General features: G+C 42.7%; 1 protein-coding gene across 3 annotated transcripts in view; it reads right to left on the reverse strand.

Moving 5' to 3' along the window:
* Window positions 1–23661, reverse strand: part of RPRD1A (regulation of nuclear pre-mRNA domain containing 1A) — an 81814-nt gene that overhangs the window by 37678 nt on the left and 20475 nt on the right. For all 3 annotated transcript variants that reach the window (XM_054461481.2, XM_063653599.1, XM_054461482.2), the window contains exons 2-4: window positions 10202–10331; window positions 7500–7606; window positions 7317–7414 (exon numbers count right to left, since the gene is read on the reverse strand). In XM_054461481.2, coding sequence (XP_054317456.1) covers window positions 7317–7414; window positions 7500–7606; window positions 10202–10331 — 335 coding nt within the window. The remainder of the gene's footprint in view (window positions 1–7316; window positions 7415–7499; window positions 7607–10201; window positions 10332–23661) is intronic.

A 23661-nucleotide genomic window follows, 5' to 3' on the forward strand; every position in this document is an offset into this window, starting at 1 on the left:
ATATTAAGAAAAAAGGAGGCTATACAATGTTAGGTGTTGAAAATATAAACAGGACAAGGCCCTAGACCTTGAAGACAGCTTACTCCAGTGGTGGAGACAGAGTGTAATAATAATTATCTGAGTACTAAAATGAAGTAAGTAACTGATTTATATGGCAAATACATCAGTGGTGAAAGAGAAGGTAGGCTATAACATCAACCTAGAGAATACAAGTTTTATGTATGATACATTCATTACATTATCATTGTACACTAGAAGATTTTTTTTAGTATTAAATTGGATATTATGGAAAGAGGGTTACAAATAATCTACTACAACACAGAAGAGTCTCCCAGATTTCATTTCTAAATGCTGTAATTGAAGCCCAAGAGAAATGTAGTTCTAGAATATGTTCAAATATGATATCTTCAAGTATCCTATGGCTTGTTAATAAGATCATTAAAATATTTCAAAATTCCATAATCTGATGACTAATATATATTGCTTAACCAGTACTGAAATTATTTTATCATTAAAATATTTTACTTCCATTGTTTTCATATAAGCTATAATTAGGAGGGAAGAGCAACTCTTTGCTGGTGATTTCACAACTCATGTCTATAAAGTTATTCCAAAGAAAAACAATTAAATTTTATTTTTACTAGTTTCCATTCTCCAGCCCATCTTTTTCATCTTTCTTTCTTAATTTCTAATACTAGATTCAGAAACACTAGGAAATTACACATATGCTTTAAAAAATACAGGATATTAGTAATTCTGTGTATATATTAAGATTTTTAAACTATTCCCTTGAAAAAAAGAGTAGCACATGACAAATGATCAAATGTGGTAGGAATGAATGAAACTAGTAAGAAATATACTCTCCTACGTGTGCTCACTCATTAGAAGTGTTTAAAATTTCAGTATTTTAAAAAATAATTTCGTTGTAAGATATATCCCTCTACAATTAAGGTGTGCTTAAGAGTAACAACAATTACCAGAAAGCTTGTTTCTCATGTTGCCACAACTAATATATTATTTTTAAAATCATTCTTAGAAAATTCTAATTGTCTGGAGTTCTAAGAAGAAATCTGGCTTTATTGTCTTGGCAATGCATTGATGCTTTAATTACAACCTGATCTCATCACACCTTCACAGTCCTACATGAGTACATTCTAAGTTCCCAATGCCTGATCAAGCATCAGATAAGAAAGCAAAATTGTCTGAAACAACACTAAGCCTAGTACTTCCTACCAGAGGAGAATTAAATGAGTTTAATGGGAACCTACAAAGAGATTTTAGCCATTCTTATAAAGAATAACACACACACAAAAATGAAGACCACAAAGCTGAACCATTGATAATTAAGCAGCACAACTAATCTAAAAAACGGTCATTATAAAACAAAGAGCAACAGCATTTTACACAAGTACTAGAGAAGAGGCAGATGATTACTTAAAAATACTCCGGTAATCCCAGCACTTTGGGAGGCCAAGGTGGGCGGATCACGAGGTCAGGAGATTGAAACCATCCTGGCTAACGCGGTGAGGCCCTGTCTCTACTAAAAATACAAAAAAATTAGCTGGGTGTGGTGGCGGGGGCCTGTAGCCCCAGCTACTCGGGAGGCTGAGGCAGGAGAATGGCATGAACCCGGGAGGCGGAGCTTGCGGTGAGCCAAGATCGCGCCACTGCACTCCAGCCTGGGTGACAGAGCGAGACTCTGTCTCAAAAAAAAAAAAAAGGTTTTTTTTGGTCTACCTCTGTTGCCGAAGCTGGACTGTACTGCCGTGATCTCGGCTCGCTGCAACCTCCCTGCCTCGGGCTCCTGTGACTCTCCTGCCTCGGCCTGCCAAGTGCCTGGGATTGCAGGTGCGTGCCGCCACGCCTGAATGGTTTTTGTATTTTTGGTGGAGACGGGGTTTCGCCGTGTTGACCGGGCTGGTCTCCAGCTCCTGGCCTCGAGTGATCTGCCTGCCTCGGCCTCCCGAGGTGCTGGGATTGCAGACGGAGTCTCGCTCACTCAGTGCTCAATAGTGCTCAGGCTGGAGTGCAGTGGCGTGATCTCGGCTGGCTACAACCTCCACCTACCAGCCTCCTGCCTTGGCCTCTTAAAGTGCTAAGATTACAGCCTCTGCCCCGCCGCCACCCCGTCTAGGAAGTGAGGAGCGTCTCTGCCTGGCTGCCCATCGTCTGGGATGTGAGGAGCCCCGGCCGCCCTGTCTGGGAAGTGAGGAGTGCCTCTGCCTGGCTGCCACCCCGTCTGGGAGGAAGTGAGGAGCACCTCTGCCCGGCTGCCCCATCCGGGAGATGAGGAGCCCCTCTGCCCGGCTGCCCCGTCTGGGAGGTGAGGAGCGCCTATGCCTGGCCGCCACCCCATCTGGGAGGAAGTGAGGAGCGCCTCTGCCCGGCTGCCCCATCTGGGAAGTGAGGAGAGCCTCTGCCCGGCCGCCACCCCATATGAGAAGTGAGGAGCGCCTCTGCCTGGCCACCCCGTCTGGGAGGTGAGGAGCGCCTCCGCCCGGCCGCCCTGTCTGGGAGGTGAGGAGTGCCTCTGCCTGGCCACCACCCCGTCTGGGAGGAAGTGAGGAGCACCTCTGCCCGGCTGCCCCGTCTGGGAGATGAGGAGCACCTCTGCCCGGCCGCCCCGTCTGCGAGATGAGGAGCGCCTCTGCCCGGCCGCCCTGTCTGGGAGGTGAGGAGCGCCTCTGCCCGGCCGCCACCCCGTCTGGGAGGAAGTGAGGAGCACCTCTGCCTGGCCGCCCCGTCTGGGAAGTGAGGAGCGCCTCTGCCCGGCCACCCTGTCTGGGAAGTGAGGAGTGCCTCTGCCTGGCTGCCACCCCGTCTGGGAGAAAGTGAGGAGCGCCTCTGCCTGGCTGCCCCATCTGGGAAGTGAGGAGCGCCTCTGCCCAGCTGCCACCCCGTCTGGGAAGTGAGGAGTGCCTCTGCCTGGCCACCCCATCTGGGAGGTGAGGAGCGCCTCTGCCCGGCCGCCCCGTCTGGGAGATGAGGAGCACCTCTGCCCGGCCGCCCCGTCTGGGAGGGGAAGAGCGCCTCTGCCCGGCCGCCACCCTGTCTGGGAGGAAGTGAGGAGCACCTCTGCCCGGCCACCCCATCTGGGAAGTGAGGAGTGCCTCTGCCTGGCTGCCACCCCATCTGGGAGGAAGTGAGGAGCGCCTCTGCCTGGCTGCCCCATCTGGGAAGTGAGGAGCGCCTCTGCCCAACCGCCACCCCATCTGGGAAGTGAGGAGCGCCTCTGCCTGGCCACCCTGTCTGGGAGGTGAGGAGCGCCTCTGCCCGGCTGCCCAGTCTGGGAAGTGAGGAGCGCCTCTGCCCGGCCGCTCCGTCTGGGAGGTGAGGAGGGCCTCTACCTGGCTGCCGCCCCGTCTGGGAGGAAGTGAGGAGCGCCTCTGCCCGGCTGCCCAGTCTGGGAAGTGAGGAGCGCCTCTGCCCGGTCGCCCCGTCTGGGAGGTGAGGAGTGCCTCTGTCCGGCTGCCACCCCGTCTGGGAGGAAGTGAGGAGCACCTCTGCCTGGCTGCCCCGTCTGGGAGATGAGGAGCACCTCTGCCCGGCTGCCCCGTCTGGGAGGTGAGGAGCGCCTCTGCCTGGCCACCACCCCGTCTGGGAGGAAGTGAGGAGCGCCTCTGCCCGGCTGCCCCATCTGGGAAGTGAGGAGCGCCTCTGCCCGGCGGCCACCCCATATGGGAAGTGAGGAGCGCCTCTGCCTGGCCACCCCGTCTGGGAGATGAGGAGCACCTCTGCCCGGCCGCCCCGTCTGGGAGGTGAGGAGCGCCTCTGCCTGGCCGCCACCCCGTCTGGGAGGAAGTGAGGAGCGCCTCTGCCCGGCTGCCCCATCTGGGAAGTGAGGAGCGCCTCTGCCCGGCGGCCACCCCATATGGGAAGTGAGGAGCGCCTCTGCCCAGCTGCCCCATCTGGGAAGTGAGGAGAGCCTCTGCCCGGCCGCCACCCCATATGGGAAGTGAGGAGCCCCTCTGCCCAGCTGCCCCATCTGGGAAGTGAGGAGAGCCTCTGCCCGGCCGCCACCCCATATGGGAAGTGAGGAGCGCCTCTGCCTGGCCACCCCGTCTGGGAGATGAGGAGCACCTCTGCCCGGCCGCCCCGTCTGGGAGGTGAGGAGCGCCTCTGCCTGGCCGCCACCCCGTCTGGGAGGAAGTGAGGAGCGCCTCTGCCCGGCTGCCCCATCTGGGAAGTGAGGAGCGCCTCTGCCCGGCCGCCACCCCATATGGGAAGTGAGGAGCGCCTCTGCCTGGCCACCCCGTCTGGGAGGTGAGGAGCACCTCTACCTGGCCGCCACCCTGTCTGGGAGGAAGTGAGGAGCACCTCTGCCCGGCCACCCCGTCTGGGAAGTGAGGAGTGCCTCTGCCTGGCCGCCACCCCGTCTGGGAGGAAGTGAGGAGCACCTCTGCCTGGCTGCCCCATCTGGGAAGTGAGGAGCGCTTCTGCCCAGCCGCCACCCCTTCTGGGAGGTGAGGAGCGCCTCTGCCTGGCCACCCCGTCTGGGAAGTGAGGAGCGCCTCTGCCCGGCCGCCCAGTCTGGGAAGTGAGGAGCGCCTCTGCCCAGCGGCCCTGTCTGGGAGGTGAGGAGCGCCTCTGCCTGGCTGCCACCCCGTCTGGGAGGAAGTGAGGAGCATCTCTGCCCGGCCGCCCCGTCTGGGAAGTGAGGAGCGCCTCTGCCCGGCCACCCCCTCTGGGAAGTGAGGAGCGCCTCTGCCCAGCCGCCCCGTCTGGGAGGTGAGGAGCGCCTCTGCCTGGCTGCCACCCTGTCTGGGAGGAAGTGAGGAGCGCTTCTGCCCGGCACCCCGTCTGGGAAGTGAGGAGCGCCTCAGCCCGGCCGCCCTGTCTGGGAGGTGAGGAGCACCCCTGCCCGGCCGCCCTGTCTAGGAGGTGTACCCAACAGCTCCGAAGAGACAGCGACCATCGGGAGCCGGCCATGAGGACGATGGCGGTTTTGTTGAAAAGAAGTGGGGGAAGTGTGGGGAAAGGAAGGAGAGATCAGATTGTTGCTGTGTCTGTGTAGAAAGAGGTGGGCATAGGAGACTCCATTTTGTTCTGACTAGGAGAAATTCTTCTGCCTTGGGATGCTGTTGATCTATGGCCTTGCCCCCAGCCCTGTGCTCTCTGAAACATGTGCTGTGTCAACTCAGGGTTAAATGGATTAAGGGCGGTGCAAGATGTGCTTTGTTAAACAGATGCTTGAAGGGAGCATGCTCTTTAAGAGTCATCACCACTCCCTAATCTCAAGTACCCAGGGGCACAAACACTGCAGAAGGCCGCAGGGACCTCTGCCTAGGAAAACCAGAGACCTTTGTTCACGTGTTTATCTCCTGACCTTCTCTCCACTATTATCCTATGACCCTCCCATATCCCCCTCTCCGAGAAACACCCAAGAATGATCAATAAATACTTCATAAATAAAAAAAAAAAAAAATACTCCTAAGATATGCAACTGTGGTTACCCTTTCATCAGGGAGAGCGGAAGGAGACCAGATCCTTTATCTAGAACTCAGGTAAAACACTGTTCATGGAATCATCAGGCTCTTAGCCAAAAATGATTTTCTGTCATGAGTTATTACCAAATAGGAAGAGACATAAATCTTAGTGTTTGGTTGTTCCAAATGTTACGTTCTTATCACTTTTCTATTCAAGCTCTTGTCCACAGTGGCCAGTGGGCTTCAGCATTCCTATCATTGAACAAACAGGTAGGTTGACTCAGGTCGTGGCCTTGGTCTGATTCCTTCTGCTTCTCCAGTACTGAGACTAACATAAATCCACAGTTACAGGTAGTAATTGATTGTATTTTTCTTTCACCTTCATGGGGGAAAGAGCTTCTCCCAGCCTCTGATTTTATTCAGTGAATTTGGGTCCAGTCCTCTAACTCCCACGGAGCACTGTGAGTTCCTGTGACCTTAGAGGATACTAATTTCTGGCAACCCCATGTCTGCTTCTGCACCAGGGCTCAGCAGGAGCCAGGTTTTGTCTCACCTATGAAGTTAGGTGTACAATTTCTAGCCCATGAAAATACATTCGCCTTAAGAGTATGGTTATGTCTTCATTTTCTCATTTTACACGTTATCTGTCCCCCCTACATGTTTGAAACATAGAAGGAGGAAGCTTAAAGACTCAATGCCCACTTAATTTAAAAAAAAAAAAAAAAAAAGTCTTTCTGGAATTAATCTGATGGTTAAGGAATACCATACCATACCAACATGTAGGAGGACACAGAGTGTTAAGATAATAATTCTAACTTATTTTTCCACAAAACTACATAGTTCTATATAGTTACATAGAAATGTATGAACACATATATATCACTCTAACACTACTTTTTTTTTTTTTTGAGACGGAGTCTCGCTCTGTCGCCCAGGCTGGAGTGCAGTGGTGCGATCTCGGCTCACTGCAAGCTCTGCCTCCCGGGTTCACGCCATTCTCCTGCCTCGCCTCCCGAGTAGCTGGGACTACAGGCGCCCGCCACCACGCCCAGCTAATTTTTTTGTATTTTTTAGTAGAGACGGGGTTTCACCGTATTAGCCAGGATGGTCTCGATCTCCTGACCTCGTGATCCGACCACCTTGGCCTCCCAAGTGCTGGGATTACAGGCGTGAGCCACTGCGCCCGGCCACTCTAACACTACCTTTTACATTTAAAAACAAAAATACTTAAAGGGGCAGTGTTTATGTCCAAGAATGAAAATTTTAGTGTATTTAAATCATACATGGGCCAGGCACAGTGGCTCATGCCTATAATCCCAGCATTTTGGGAGGCCAAGGCGGGAGGATCACTTGAGGCCAGGAGTTCAAGACCAGCCTGGCCAACATGGTGAAACCCCATCTCTATTAAAAACACAAAAATTAGCTGGGCTTGGTGGCCTGTGCCTGTAATCTCAGCTATTTGGAAGGCTGAGGCAGGAGAATCGCTTGAACCCAGGAGGCAGAGGTTGCAGTGAGCCAAGACAGTGCCACTGAACTCCAGCCCTGGGGCCAGAGTGAAACTCCGTCTCAAAAAAAAATCATATAACAAAATAGGCATGTTTTGTTTTATTTTTAAAAGTTGAAATAGCTAAAATCTCACATCTAACCATATTTGGCAATTAAAAATCCTCTTTCTATACAAAATATGATTTCTATGCAAAATATACAATATACAACATACTAAATTTAACATAAGCAATTTGTTAATGAGGAAGAGATATTCATGTGGTTTCTTTCTTGTACCCAACAGTATAACAGAAATCAATTTACAGAAGTGAAACGAAATTAATAAAGCTTGATGGCAACATGAAGTAAAAGTTTGTAACTCTTTTAACAGGGTAAAATTTCTACCTGTGGTGGTTCACTTGGAGATCCCAGAGAGGAACAGTTTTCATTTTCATCCACCTTTATCTGTTCGTAAGTTCGCTTCCTAGGCTTCTTATCACCATCTGAAATGAAAGAACATTTAAGTTTTAATGAAAGAATACATTTTAATGAAGAGATCGAGGTAAGAGATCAGGATTCTAGACTTACACAGAGCTTGTTTAAGTTGTTCTAATACATCATTTTCATAAACAGACCTTTCTTCCCAAATAGATAACACTCTTCCAAGGTGCTTCTTACAACTTTCATCAGTTTCACTAAAAAAAAAAAAAAACATAAAAATAAAAAAAGAAAAATGTTAACAGTAAAAATGCATAGTGCTATTGAAAAGGTAATGGTAACTTTAAATATAATCAGACATTCATTCCCTGGAAAAAACTGTCCAAATGTCTACTTAGCATCACTATGTGGCCAGCAGCTCAAAAGTGAAGTGATCTAGACACACTGCTTGCTTCTACTAAACATTCTATAAACATATTACACAACCAAAAAAAGTTTAAACTGTAAAAGTTTTAGTACTGGCTACTAGGGATTTCCTATCCTAATGGGGGCTGGACATGGGGCTAAGGAAGATTTCTAATAGGTTATTTTTTTAATTTATTCAACAAATACTTATTGATCCAGTTACTATCTTTGACATGGAGATGCAAATGCAGCTTATGGCAGCTGTTATTTATAAGTATCACAAAAGAGAACAAAGTGCTTAAGACAGACCTGGCCCAGTTTAAGAGATATCCAGAAGAGTATTTAAGGAAATGATATTTAATTTGAGATCTTAAGACTAGACATATGGGGAAATGAAAAACAGACTACTCCCAACTGTTTCCTACCTCCTTCATTGCTATCACTGTAGACTGAAACACTATTATCTCTTGCTTGGAATTTTGTAAAGTCTTCTCACGCTCTCCCAGCCTCTACTCTTTTACTCTATTCTGTACAAAGCATCCTAATAATGTAAATCAGATTATACAGCTCTTGATCCTCCAAGAGCTACCAATCACATCAAGAATAAAACCAAAATCCTTACTCTGGGCCACAAGGCCCACATGCTCTGCTTTCTGGCAATCCCTCAGTACACACTCCCTAATACCTAATACCATACAAATCTCCTTGCTAAGGTCCTCAAACATGTCCAGCATATAAGCTATCTCATTTTTTCGGCCACATATTCTCTCTACCTAGAATCCTTTCTGCCTAGTCAAATGACTCATTTCATCCCTTCCTTTAGTCTTTGTTCAAATGCCACCTTCCCCAAATAGTTGTTCTTTATCTCATCACGTAACTGAGCACCCTCATACCATCTAGTTCCTTCCCTGCTTTGTATTTCTTGCTAGCATTTGTCATCTGACATTATGCATTCACTTGTCTATCTACTTATTAATTTTGTCATCCAATGAAATGTAGGCTCCAGTAGAACAAAACTTTGTCTTGGTCACTACTACTCAGGGTTTTGCATATAGTAGGCAGCCAATAAATGTTTTACTGAATTCTAGGGAGGGGCAACATATATAGAAGACTTAAGGCTGAAAGAACTAAAAAAGGTTAATTTAGCTTAAACTGTAGACTATAGACTGTGTGGAATAAATGTGAGACAGGAGTCTGGGGAGATAGGCAGTGCCACGAAGGAACATCTTAAGTCTTGCTCAGGACTTTAGACTTCAACTCTAAAACAAATGGGAACCACTCAAAGGCAAGGAAGTATTATGACCAGCTCTCAACTCTGTCTAGTTTTCTAAAGAAATTAAACAATACTAAAGGGCATTGAAATTATACCGAAAATACATTATGGTAACTAAAAGGGAAAGAAATCCAAAGAACCGAGTCAATGTGTACTATATGAGATATGAGGACTGAAGGAGAAAGAAGAGTTTAAAGATAACACAATTTCTTGCATAGGCATCTGGATAGATCGAGTTGCCATTCACAGAGTATAAAACCTACAGGAGGGACAAGTATGGTGGGAAACAAGGACATAATGAGTTCTGTATCAGACACAGTGAGTCTGAAATGTTTGAGATGCATACAAGTAAAAATGTCAAAAGGCAATTGGGCACACAGGTTTGGAACAAAAAAAAATCTGGACTGGAGCATAAAACTGTAAGTCATTACAGTGTGGAGAATAACCAAATACATGCGATGTACAAAATTACCCAGAGGACAAGTAAAGAAAAGAAACAGGCCAGATGTGGTGGCTCACGTTTGTAATCCCAGCACTTTGGGAGGCCGAGGCACGTGGATCACAAGGTCAGGAGTTCAAGACCAGCCTGGCCAAGATGGTGAAACCTTGTCTCTACTAAAAACACAAAAATTAGCCAGGCACGGTGGCAGGCACCTGTAATTCCAGCTACTTGGGAGGCTGAGGTAGGAGAATCGCTTGAACCCAAGCACCAGAGGTTGCAGTGAGCCGAGATCGCACCACTGTACTCCAGCCTGGGTAAGAGTGAGACTCTGTCTCAAGAAAAAAAAAAAAAAAAAGAATAGAAACAGTACTAAGTGTATATGGAAATATTCGTTACAAGATTGATAGCTTTATAAACACACAAATTTTTACGTCAATACCTTCATTCATTTTTAATGAAATTCATTCCAATATAGCAGTTGGTTCTGGTCTCTTAAAGGAAAGCTGTAACCCAAGTACTCCGAAGGCCCACCTTAGCAACAGTTCAAAAAATATTTTTCCTTCACAGAAGGCATTTAATACATTTATACATTTAGAGGGAAGTCTTTTCAAATAAAAGAATCAAAAAACTATATTCCCTACTTTTTATTTTAATAGCTTAAGGCAAATTTTAGCAAAAGGACATATGGTACATTTAAAACAGATTACGTAACACCCAAAACAATGATCGTACCTTGAAACATGCTTAAAAGCCTCCACTATAACTGGTGCAAAATCTTTTGTAAACTCTGGACCCTTCCTCTTGCTGTTCTGTATGACATCATTGGCTAGGTAGAGAAAAGTAAGCTTCCTGTTTGGTTTGGCTGAAAAATAAGAAAAAGTTAAAAATCTACTTAAAACATCTTTACTTGGACAAACTTTCTCAATACCTGAATTAAGCATTTTGAGAACTAAAATAACCCTACTAACCTTTATGTATCATTTCAACCCTAGTCTCTCATTTCACTACCAAACTAACCAGTCACTGCTGCTAAAATCACCAGAACAACTAATGTCTATGTAAAAATGCATCTCGGTGACTCTATCCTGTATTAAATTTTAGTAAAACCATTACAAAATATATGAAATATAGTCATTTAAAATAAGATGGTGATTGGTCATGTTATTAAGATGGCAACCTAAATCCTACATTGAATTTAGGATTGTTTAAATAGACATGTTAATTCAAAATCATTATTAAGTTATTATGAAACAACAGAAGAGCATGAAATGTAAAACAGGTTGAAAGAGATGTCCCTTCAATCAATTACTATTTTTTGTTTATGCAATAAATATTTGCCAAGCTAACAGATTAACTGCTAGGGAGAGTAAATGGGAAAAGTTTAGATGCTTCTGTCTTTAGATTACATGGCCATAAATTTTAAACTGAATTCATTGTGACAAAAATATTCCCCTACTCACTATGCTCTGTGGGTGTAGTCATTTCTCTAAGGAAATAGACAAGATTTCAACAGTTGTGGGCCACAGTACATTTTTACTGGTTACAATGTTAAATAGCATACTACTACTGAATATGACTCAAATAAGATTATACATAAGGAAAACAGTGCTGAACATAATCTTTTATACTATTCTTATATTTTACTAGAATTAAATTTGAATCACTCAATGTAGTACAGTTATATTCAGAAGCATCATACCTTGTGGCATCCATAGTACAATGGTGTAGGAAACTTATGGTCAGGACCAATTATGCAGTATCCTATTGATGTGGGCTATCTTATTGGATTTAAGACAAAAATCTTGATCAGGCTACATGTGGTCCTCTAGATGTTAAGTATTCAATTTACAAATTTAAGCATTTGACATATTAAAAAGTCTCCTCTGAGTTCACATCATTCTCGAGGAGCAACTAGAAGCCCAACCTTCTCATATACTAAGTCACAACTGATCAAACTTTACAAACCTGTGCCATGCCACTGTATAACCTGGTTTGTCTGTTTAAATTGCTGTCTACCACTTTTCATGATTTTGAAAGTTGCTGGCATGGAATACAGATAAGAAGAGATGGCTATAACAGAGACCAACTTCTGGTTTTCAGGCTCCTTGTCTGGTTAGATAAACCAGTGTATAACTGGTTAAGATATCAGGACCCTATCCTAACATTCAGTCCTGTCTCTTTTGTACCCATCCCTGCCCTCTCAATCCCACCCACAAAATAGATTGGTATTGTTCAATCCAGATTTTTGCCTTCCCAGTGTCAAATGAGTTTAGAAACTCAAATTTGTATTATCTAATTGGGAGATTGCCTGCATTACTTTTGAATGGGTACCTGAACAAACAGAATCCTTTCACTGCACTTTTACTATGTGCTACACAGTATTCCAAGCACTTTACATATATTATCTCAATCCTAACAATATGTCTCTATTTGGCAGTTGAACAAACAAAGTCAAAAACATTATTTGCCCTCAGGGAAATAATGAGGAAGAGATAAGCCAGGATTGGAATCCAAAAAGTCCAACAGCCAAGCAAATCCCTCTTAACAACTAGACCATGCTTCCTGTCATAATTAAAAGGGCATGTTAGCCTTTTGAGACTCAAAAGTAGCAACTGAAAAGAAGAAAGATAAAACAATGCAAAACAAAAAGTAGCAACTGAAATAAAAATATTTTACAATGTTAGCAGCAGCATTATTCACAATAGCCAAGAGTTAAGAGCAACCTAACCCACTGATCAATGAATAAACAAAATGTGAATTATATATTCAATAAAGTATTATTCAGCCTTATAGAAGAAGGAAATGTTGGCACATGTTACAACATGGATGAATCTCGAGGACATCATGCCAGGTGAAATAATCAAGTCATGAAAAAAGACAAACCACTGTATGATTCTACTTATTGGAGGTAGTCAAATTCATAGAAAAAAAGAGTAGAAGGGTAGTTGCCAAACACTGTGGGAATGGGAGGAGAATAGGAAATTATTCATGGGTAGAGTCTCAGTTTTGCAAAACGAACAGTTCTGGAAACTGGCTACACAACAATGTACTTAACACTACTGGACTGTACACTGAAAAAATGAAGATGGTAAATAATATTTATTACCACAAAAACAAAAAAAGGTGTTTTTTTTTTTGTTTTTTTTGAGACAAGGTCTCTCTGTCTCCCAGACTAAAGGCTCACTGCAGCCTCAACCTCCTGGGCTCAAGCAATCCTCCTGCCTCAGCTTCCCAAGTAGCTGGAACCACAGGCACACGCCACCATGCCTGGCTAATTTTTTAAATTTTTTGTACAGATAAGGTCTTACTTTGTTGCCCAGGCTGGTCTTGAACTCCTGGGCTCAAGTGACCCTTCCACCTAGGCCTCCCAAAGTGCTGGGATTACTGGTGTGAGCCACTGTGCCTGGCCCTGGAATGTTTTTTAAATTCATGGATTATATTAATCTCTCAAAGAATTCAGAATTGCTTTTACAATATACACTAAAATAAAAATTTACAAGATTTAAAAAATATATTTACCAGTGTTTTCCAAAGGACAAATTCCATATGAGGAGATTGAGCATGGGGTCCAAATACCAAGATACTATTTTCACTTTTATCTTTGTAGGACCAAATAAAAATATGAAAAACACCCAGCAATCATCACAACTTATGCCCTTCCCTAAATTTTCAGGGAAAGAAATTTACTTCCATTTAATTTCCTTCCATTATGTGTTCCTATACATACAGCAAATAATTAATGGCAGTAATCACAGCAAGCAATGCAAGAAAATCACACAAAAAAATTTCCAAATGAATTTTGATATTTTTAAAAATAACAGAGCCATAAATTGTTATTAAAAGAGAAACAGAAAGTTAACAGAAAGGGAAAACAAACCATTTCATAATTCCGCAAAGAAATGCCACTGTTGGCAACAAAGAATTTAAGACTAAATGACAGGTCTGACTTAGTTAATTCCTATGTTTCTGTTGCTCATGGGGTTCTTTCCAAAAACACCGGTTTTCCAAACCGTCCATTCAATTTAAATAGCATTTATTAATGTTTGCCATGTACCAGGGACCACGCTAAGTACAGACTAAAATTAACCTTTCCTGTTCAATCAGGAGTTTGTAAGTTCCATACAAATTGGCAGATGATAGATCACATCACTAAAATGTTAGTTTTTTTTTCTTTATTTCTTCTCCCCATGAATATATCACACCAATACAGAAACAATCATAAATAATACATACTTGTGATATGGTTTGGCTGTTTCCCCACCCAAATCTTGAATTGTGGTTCCCATAATCCCATGTCATAGGAGGAACCAGGTGGGAGATAATTGAATCATGGGGGCAGCAACCTCCATGTTTTTCTCATGTTAGTAAGTGAGTTCTCATGAGATCTAATGGTTTTATAAAGGGCTTTCCCCAACTTCACTCTGTACTTCTTCCTGCCACCATGTGAATAAGGACGTGTTTGCTTTCTCTTCTGTCAGATTGTAAGTTTCCTGAGGCCTCCCCAGCCCTGAAGAACTGTGCGTCAATTAAATCTCTTTCCTTTATAAATTACCCAGTCTCAGGTATTTCTTCATAACAGCATGTGAACAGACTAATACAGTAAATTGGCACCAAGTAGTGGGGCACTGCTGTAAAGATACCTGAAAATGTGGAAGCCACTTTGGAACTGGGTAACAGGCAGAGGTTGGAACAGTTTGGAGGGCTCTGAAGACAACAGGAAGATGTGGGAAAGTTTGGAACTTCCTAGAGACCTGTTGAATGGCTTTGACCAAAATGCTGATAGTGAAGTAGACAATGAAGTCCAGGCTGAAGTGGTCTCAGATGGAGATGAGGAACCTGTTGGAAACTGGAATAAAGGTGACTCTCACTATGCTTTAGCAACAAGACTGGCAGCATTTTGCCCCTGCCCTAGAGATCTGTGGAACTTTGGGGTTGAAAGAGATGATTTAGGGTATCTGGTGGAAGAAATTTCTGGCCAGCAAAGCATTAAAGTGACTTGGGTGCTCTTAAAAGCATTCAGTTTTAGGCATTCACAAAGATATTGTTTGGAATTGGAACTTATGTTTAAAAGAGAAATGGAACATTAAAGTTCGGAAAATTTGCAGCCTGAGGATACAACAGAAAAGAAAACCCATTTTCTGAAGAGAAATCCAGGTGGGCTACAAAAATTTGCAAGTAACGAGGGGCCAAATGTTCATCCCCAAGACAATGGGGAAAATGTCTCCAGGGCATGTCAGAGACCTTCATGGCAGGCTCTCCCATCACAGGCCCAGAGGCCGAGGAGGAAAAAATGGTTTCCTGAGCCAGGCCCAGGGCCTTGTTGCTTTGTGCAATCTCACGATTTGGTGCCCTGCATCCCAGCTGCTCCAGCTCTAGCCGTGGCTAAAAAGGGCCAGGGCACAGCTTGGGCCATAAATTCAGGGGGTGCAAGCCCCAAGCCTTGGTGGCTTCCATGTGGTGGTAGGCCTGTGGATGCACAGAAGGCAATAATTCAGGTTTGGGAACCTCCACCTAGATTTCAGAGGATATATGGAAACACCTGGATGTCCAGGCAAACGTCTGTTGCAGGGGCGGAGCCCTCATGGAGAATCTCTGCTAGGGCAGTGCGTAGGGGAAATGTGGGATTGGAGCTCCCACATGGGGTCCCCATGAGGCACTGCCTAGTGGAGTTCAAGAAGAGGGCTACTGTCCTCCAGACCTCAGAATGGTAGATCTACAGACAACTTGCATTCGTGCCTGGAAAAGCCACAGGCAGTCAACATCAGCCCATGAAGGTGCTGCCCAAGGCAGTGGGAGCCCACCCCTTGCATCAGTGTGCCCTGGATGTGAGACAGGGAGTCAAAGGTGATTTTGGAGCTTTAAAGTTTAATGGCTGCCCTGCTGGGTTTCGGACTTGCATGGGGCCTATACCCCCCTTGTTTTGGCCAATTTCTCCCTTTTGGAACAGGAGCATTTACCAAATACCTATGATACCCCCGTTGTATCTTGGAAGTAACTAATTTGTTTTTTATTTCACAGGCTCATAGGTGGAAAAGACTTGCCTTATCTCAGGTGAGACTTTGGACTTGGGCTTTTCAGTTAATGCTAGAATGAGTTAAGACTCTGGGGGACTATTGGGAAAGCATGATTGGTTTTGAAATGTAAGAAGGACATGAGATTTGGGAGGGGCCAGAGGTGGAATGGTATCATTCGGCTGTGTCCCCACCCAAATCTCGTGTCAAATTGTAATCTCCACATGTCAGGGGAAGGGCCTGGTGGGTGCCATGACTGTAAGTTTCCTGAGGCCTCCCCAGCAATGCAGAACTGTGAGTCAATTAAATTTCTTTTCTTCAAAAATTACCCAGTCTCAGTTCTTTATAGCAATGTGAGAGGAGACTAATACAATTACCTAAAAAGTTGAGCACATCCCCCAGAAGGGGCATGGTAATAAACGTTCAGTTCATCATATAACCAGGAGACAGTTATATAACCTACCACAAACAATTCATCTAAAAGATTACCAAGCTTCAAAAAGAAATCAGAGTCTGGACTATTAAACAATATGAAACAGACTTACTCAGTGAAAGGATTAAAATGTCATCTCTAGTTCCACTACTTCATAATCAGTTCATAGTTTTAGTTGTTCATAATGGTAGAAAGTGGTAGGAGAAGTGTTACCTATTTTCTTACATTGTACATACCATATGTGCACTCATTTTTATATGCTGCACAATATCATAATAATCTAAATTAATCATCCATGGTTTATGAAGACTGAATTTAAAACTACAGTAGATGGCAATGCTGATAAATACAATAAACAGCTAAAATCCTGTTACCTATAAACATAAGAACCATCATTCCGAGGGAAACCTACATGGAAAGCAGCAGCAGGAAACTGAATAAGGAAACACATGCACATATACACACACACAAATATATGCACATGTACATATACATACACATACATATCAATGGGAGGAATGAGCATTACTGCAGGTCTTGTACAAGAAAATCAGGAGAAAAGTCATTTTGAAACAAAAATCTATTAAAGATTTATTAACAATTACTAGACATCTTCATTTATTTCCCTGGTAAAATGAATGACTACAGACTAGAAAAAGATTCTATATATCCTGCTTATATAGTATACACATATTAAATCCTCAAATTTTAAGTGTAATTTAATTATCTTCCCGAAGTTTGAGTTAGACAGAACTATAAATGCATTTAACTAAAGGATAATTATAAATGATTAAGATCTCATGCCACTCATACAGTCAACAAATAATTACTTGGTATCTACCATTCACAGACACCACATTAGCTACCAGGAATAAAAGACGACTCAACAGTCAGGTTGATAAAAGCCTACTTAAGCCATATGTGTAAATGTGTTAAGAAACATTAGTGAAAAGAATATTCTTGGCAGAAAGAAGCTCTGCTCATGACCTAATGAATGCACTGTACACTATATATGAGGGAATAATGAAGTGTAAAGCTGGAAAGAAGGGAAGACTTAAACTAAATACCAAGCTAACAAGTGTTTCAGCTTCATTTTGTAAACAAAAAGAGAAGTACTGAACTTTTAATTTGGGTGCAGGGGCGAATGGGATACCCTGAGGTACATTAGGAAAACTAGAAGTAGGTAACACTGAGCACTAAGAATACTGCAATAGGCAATGAAAGAAGAAAGAATTCAAAACTAGAGTTGTGATCACAGGAATTTTGCCTTTCATTTTTCTATGTAGTACCTCCTTGCCCACATCTAATCACCCCTAAAAATTTCTAAGCTTTTTAGGCAAGTGGTACTTACATAGAAGAAAAGTGTTTTTATTCACTTACAGTAAATTCCTGTTTGACAAAATCTCCAATTGGAATTTCTCATTTGTTGTACCTCCACTCTAAAAGGAAGCAATTAACAAGAAAATATTTACTACACCTTCTAGAATTAAATAGTTCTTTACAGTAATTGTCTTTCAGAATGAACTAGAAACACTGCTCAATTTCAGGTGAAAAAAAAGAATTCCACATTAGAGTTTAATGCAGAATACTACTACATTAAGTATTCCTGAAGTTGAGTGAAATTCAAATGAGAATTGAAGAAAGGTTTTCTGCATAGTCTCAAATATACTAAAACAATTAATCAAAAGGAACCTGTTCCTAACTTTCTGGATAATCTTCAGGTTTTCTCAATTATCACCTACACCGGCTCCATTTATAAAAATTTTAAAAAATAATAAAAATTTTTCATTAATAATCCCCACGTATCTCTCCTGAAACCAAGGAGTTAATTATGTAGCACTTCCTCTTATGTATGGCTTTTAAAAGGCCCTAAACTTCTCTTCCATCTTATAGAACCCTTTTCTCCGAATTCTTTGGTATCCTCATGCTATCTTAAGTCCTACTGCAGTAATCCCTCTCCCCACAGCAGGCCTATCTCCAACTTACTAGATTCTCTCCCAACTAAACCCTGTTTCTTTTAGTTCAGAAAAGCATGGAGATAGATCTAATTCAGTTCCTTAACCCTGAGATAATTTTATACCTAAGCATTCATTTTAAAAATGTACTGCAACAAATTAAAAACACACATTTGTGGAAATCAGCATTTTCTGAGGCAAAAATGAAAGGTCTGTGCTGTGTAGACTTGTATCCTGAGAGTGTTTCTCTGAACCTGTTTCCAAAACCTATAGATTCTAACAACTTCAAGACTTTTCCTTCTGCCTGTGGCATTGTGGGGAAGACATGTTCCTATGGATGGATAGGTGGTTGTAAGCCAAAAACTGCTTTAAGTTAGTCAACATCTTTGCCACAGAAAGCATATCATCAACAGATGATTCTTCAATGGATTCTATCTGTCCCAGACAGGACAAAGAGTTCAGTCAGACACAGCTGGCTGCTTCTCCACAGCAGAGGTGGGTGAAAAGTGGGTAAAGGTGATGTACTTCTGTACTACTGCCAGGAGGTCTCAGATTTGGCAGCCTATTCCTTGGGAGAGTTCAGGTTCACATTTCAAATTACACAGTAGGGATTGATCCTGTCAATTCTTGCTTACAAGCCCTTAAAGATTTTCTATTGTTCTCCAAACAACATTTTAAAATCCTTAATATGAACCAAAGGCCTTAAACAAAGAGATCTCCACCATTTACACTACTCTTTTCCAACACTATCCTCCAAGTTCCCCAACTCCTACCATACTTCCGACCTCAGTTAAATGGGTTCCTCCAGTTTTCCCTGACCAACGAGCCCACATAGGTTAGGCAGCCCTGAGATGCTTTCATAGCACTCCATACTATTCCTATGGCACATCTACCCTAACTATAATTATTTTTATTTCATGTAGTGCTTCACAACTAAACTAAGTTCCATTGAGAGCAATGACTGTCAAATCTACCAGAATCAAACCCAACAGCTAGCTCCTAATTTGATTGACATTTACTGAATACATTTTGGCCTAGACTTGTGGCTTTAATTACTTGTCCCAGTAACTTAGTTTCTGATCATTAACCTCAGCCAGCACAGCAGAGAGGGGAACACATGTAAAATTACACTGCTGTCAGAAACCTCAACAATTTTTAATTCAGATTATGAAAGACAAACTTCCTTAGCACTCTATTCATACGTTTTTAAAATGTATTGAGTTCAACTATTTTCATTTTCCTTCCTTCACTCTACAGTTCTTACAAAGCAATAACCTATAGAAAAACAGTCAAGACATGTGCACAGGAAGTACAAAGAAACACAAATGTTAAAGAATTAAAACCGGCCAGGCGCGGTGGCTCACGCCTGTAATCCCAGCACTTTGGGAGGCCGAGGCGGGTGGATCATGAGGTCAGGAGATCGAGACCATCCTGGCGAACACAGTGAAACCCCGTCTCTACTAAAAATACAAAAAATTAGCCAGGCGTGGTGGCGGGCGCCTGTAGTCCCAGCTACTCGGGAGGCTGAGGCAGGAGAATGGTGTGAACCTGGGAGGCAGAGCTTGCAGTGAGCCGAGATCGCGCCACTGCACTCCAGCCTGGGCCAGACTGAGACCCTGTCTCCAAAAAAAAAAAAAAAAAAGAATTAAAACCAAATACCATTTTCAACCTACTAGAGTGACCAAGACTAAAGTCTGACACCAACTAAAATTGACAAAAGTATGGGTGAGATGACCAAATTTAGATACCTTCAGACACTGGTGGTTAAATCATAAATAACCTCTCAGAAAAACAACTTGGCAATATCTATCAGAAAACATAAATGCACATACCTTCTTCACCTTGCACATTTTACTTCTAAGAATTTATCCTATGGATATATTTCTCATAAATGCACAAAGAAATCATTAAGGATATTCATGACAGCATCAAGAAAGAACTGAATAAACCATGGCACATCCATACAATCTACACAATATTCTGCAGCTGTTCAAAAATGAAAGCAATTGATGTACTGATATGGAAAAATATCAAAGACATAGTATTAAGTTACACACACACACAAACACAGTAAACAATAACTATATCTTTGGGAAAGATCAAGAAGAATCAGGGGTGGGGAAGAAGGGGAGTTACCAACAAAGAATTAAGTTATAAAAGAGAAACATATAAATTATATATTATTAATCTGAGCCTACATGTTGAAAATGGCTTCAGCATAGTGCTGGCCTGGTACTCCACCAACTGACTTTGTCCTGTAGGTGCATTTATCCATGGCTTCTCCTGTATCAATGCTTGGTTAAGGAGAACAAAAGAACTCCCAGGTCCAAGCAAAGGAACATCTTTTCCATTCTAAAAGGCCAAGGAAATGCCAATTCCTGAGAAATTTTTGTGAAAAAAATAATTTTTAAACCTTCAATTTCAGTATATGCAACAAATGAATTATAAAAGTCCTAAGAAGAATAAACTTCATCCTGGACCATTAGACCACTGTAAAATACACTGTCAACTGGAACAGTTATGGAAGAATATACACCACCCATTTATTCACATTACACTTCTAGAATGAAATTGAGACTAAAACTTTTTTGTTTTACAAATAAATTGAAAGAAATAATATTGACTACAATTTTTATGACCTGAGCACTGTTCTAAGTTTATTATGTATCTCATTTAACCTTCAAAACAACCCTACAAGGTAAGTTATCCTCATTTTACCAACGAAACAATTATTACAGTACAGTTGACCCTTCAACAATGGGGGGTAAAGGGGGCCAACGCCCTGTGCAGTAAAAAACCCATGTATAACTTCTGACTCCCAAAAAACTTAACTACTAACAATCACTGAGCAGAAACTTTACTGATAACATAAATAACACATATTTTGTATGTTATATAAACTATATACTGTATTCTGACACTAAAGTAAGCTAGAGAAAAGAAAATGTTAAGAAAATCATAGAAAGAAAACATTTATTATTAAGTGGAGGTGTTTTCATCAAAAAGGTTTTCTCTTTGTCATTTTAATGTTGAATAGGCTAAGGAGGAAGAAGGGGAAGAGGAGCGGTTGGTCTTGCTGTCTCAGGAATGTCAAAGGCAGAAGGGGTGAAGGAGGTAGAAAGGAAGGCAGACACACTCATGTAACTTTTACTGAAAAAAATTCACATAGAAGTGGACCTGGGCAGTTCAAACCCATATTGTTCAAAGGGAAACTGTAATTAAATGTAAATTACAGTGAAATCAATCAGCACTCTCAAGCCCCACACTGTGGTCCCTAAAAAACATTTCATTAATAAAAGCAGATCAAAGCCGGGCACAGAAGCTCACACCTGTAATCCCAGCATTTTGGGAGGCAGAGACGGGTGGATCACCAGAGGACAGGAGTTCGAGACCAGCCTGGCCAACATGGTGAAACCCCATCTCTACTAAAAATACAAAAATTAGCCAGGCACGGTGGTGCATGCCTGTAATCCCAGCTACTCAGGAAGCTGAGGCACAAGAATCACTTGAACCCAGGAGGTGGAGGTTACAGTGTGCCAAGATGACACCACCGCACTCCAGCCTGGACAACAGAGCGAGACTCAGTATCAAAAAATATAAAAAATAAAATAACTAAATAAAAGCAAGTCAAGTCTCACGTTCTCTGGCAAATAAAAGCAGGAAATGCACAAAATGTACCAAGGACACCTTGGCACACTGGAAAGGATAAAAGTGATTTTAAAAACTGCAATTGTATCCAAAGGACACAAGCAATCTTCCAAGAGGCTGCCACTGACAAAAGGGCATCAAAAATAAATAGTCTGAAACACAAACATATAAAAATCCATGAGTTCAAAATGATAACTTTAAAAAAAAATAGGCCAGGCATGGTGGTTCATGCCTATAATCACAGCACTTTGGGAGGCCAAAGTGGGTGGATCACTTGAGGTCAGGAGTTCAAGATGAGCCTGGACAACATGAAGAAACCCTGTCTCTACTAAAAATACAGAAATTAGCCAGACGTGGTGGTGCATGCCTGTAATCCCTGCTACTCAGGAGGCTGAGGCATGAGAATCACTTGAACCTGGGAGGTGGAGGTTGCAGTGAGCCAAGATCGCACCACTGCACTCCATCCTGGGTGACAGAGCAATACTCCGTCTCAAAAATAAAAATATATATTAAAAAATAGAGGTCGCAAAAAAACTAACTCAATTGACAAAGGGAAAAAATTACCCTGCTTTTCCTAATATGTACTGTATTTCAGAATAACCAAAGGCTGATGAAGGAAAGCTCTGGTAGAACAGGTATTCAAATTCCAGTGTGCCTCGGAATCACCAAGAAAGCTTGTTAAAACACAGTACTGGTCACTGCTTACATAGTTTCTGTCTGGGGAAGGACTCACGAATTTGCATTTTCAGTAAGTTCTCGAGTGATACTGATGCTGGCAGCCTGGGAACAATACTTTTGAGAACCACTGTTAAAGAATAATAAATAGTAAATGAAGAATTTCTAATTCTTCCAGAAAGACTGAAAGCTCTATCACACCTAATAAATTCAGAAAGACTGAAAGAATTAGACATTCGCAACTTTGCAACCTGATGAAATGATGGTTCTAAGTAACTATTATTAGTGAATAATGTGACATTATTTGTCTCCTAATGTGATGCAACAGAAATGCACAATCAACAATCAATAAAACATTCCTTGGGAATCACATCATGAGGGCTGAATTAGCCAAGTGAAATGAGACAAATTCTAAAATCCATGTGACACAGTCTTCTCAACAAATAAACTGCATGGGAAAAAAGTGGGGGGGGGGGCACTTAAGAGACTGTTTATCAAAAGTCATGTGTGGACATTGTTGGATTCTATTTTGAAGACTAACTATACAGACATTTTTGAGGAAACATGGGCTACTGAACATGGACTGGGCTTCAGATAACCAAGAGTCATAGTTAACTTTTTTAGGTGTGATAGAGCTTTTATGATTATATTAAAATTTTAATATAGGTAATGATTTTCCTATTATAACAGCAAAACGGAAAACATTTTACACAAAAACAGCTCTGCTCCAGCCAAACACCATCGAAAAAATCTTCTGCCACACCCACACCAGCAAAGAAAACAGTAAGCCTAGACTTCCACCCTCACAGTACTGTAATGTGGAGCCCAACATCCCTACCAGAGCAGTGTCAGAGAAAACAAAGTAGGGAACCTAGACTTCCAATCCCACTCAGCAATAAAGAAACACTCACCACTGGGCTGTATCACAGGAGGCCTAGTGGAACAACAGGACTTTCACCATGGTACAGCAGTAATGGGACCATATACTCCTTCTCCCCTCCCCCTGGTTTCAGTGGAGACCTACTGGAAAGCCAGAACTTCTACTTGCACACAACAGTACCAGAGTACCTCCTTCTCCTGATGGGCCAGTGTCAGAGAAACCCAGTTAAGATTAAGTAAAATCTACCATCTTGGCTAAGCACATGCCTGTAATCTCAGCACTATACGGCACATGCCTGTAATCTTAGCACTATATGGAGTGGCACATGCCTGTAATCTCAGCACTATACGGAGGCCAGGGTGGGTGGATTGCTTGAGGTCAGGAGTTCAAGGCCAGCCCGGGGCAACATAGTGAAACCCCGTCTTCACAAAAAAAAAAAACCACAAAATCAGCCAGGTGTGGTGACACACACCTGTAATCCCAGGTATTCAGGAGGCTGAGGTGGGAGGACTGCTGAGCCTGGGAGGTCAAGGCTGCAGTGAGCCACGATGGTGCCACCGCACTTCAGCCTGGGTGACAGTGAAAGCCCG

This window comes from Pongo pygmaeus, chromosome 17 (genome assembly GCF_028885625.2).
Source record: "Pongo pygmaeus isolate AG05252 chromosome 17, NHGRI_mPonPyg2-v2.0_pri, whole genome shotgun sequence".
NCBI lineage: Eukaryota > Metazoa > Chordata > Mammalia > Primates > Hominidae > Pongo > Pongo pygmaeus.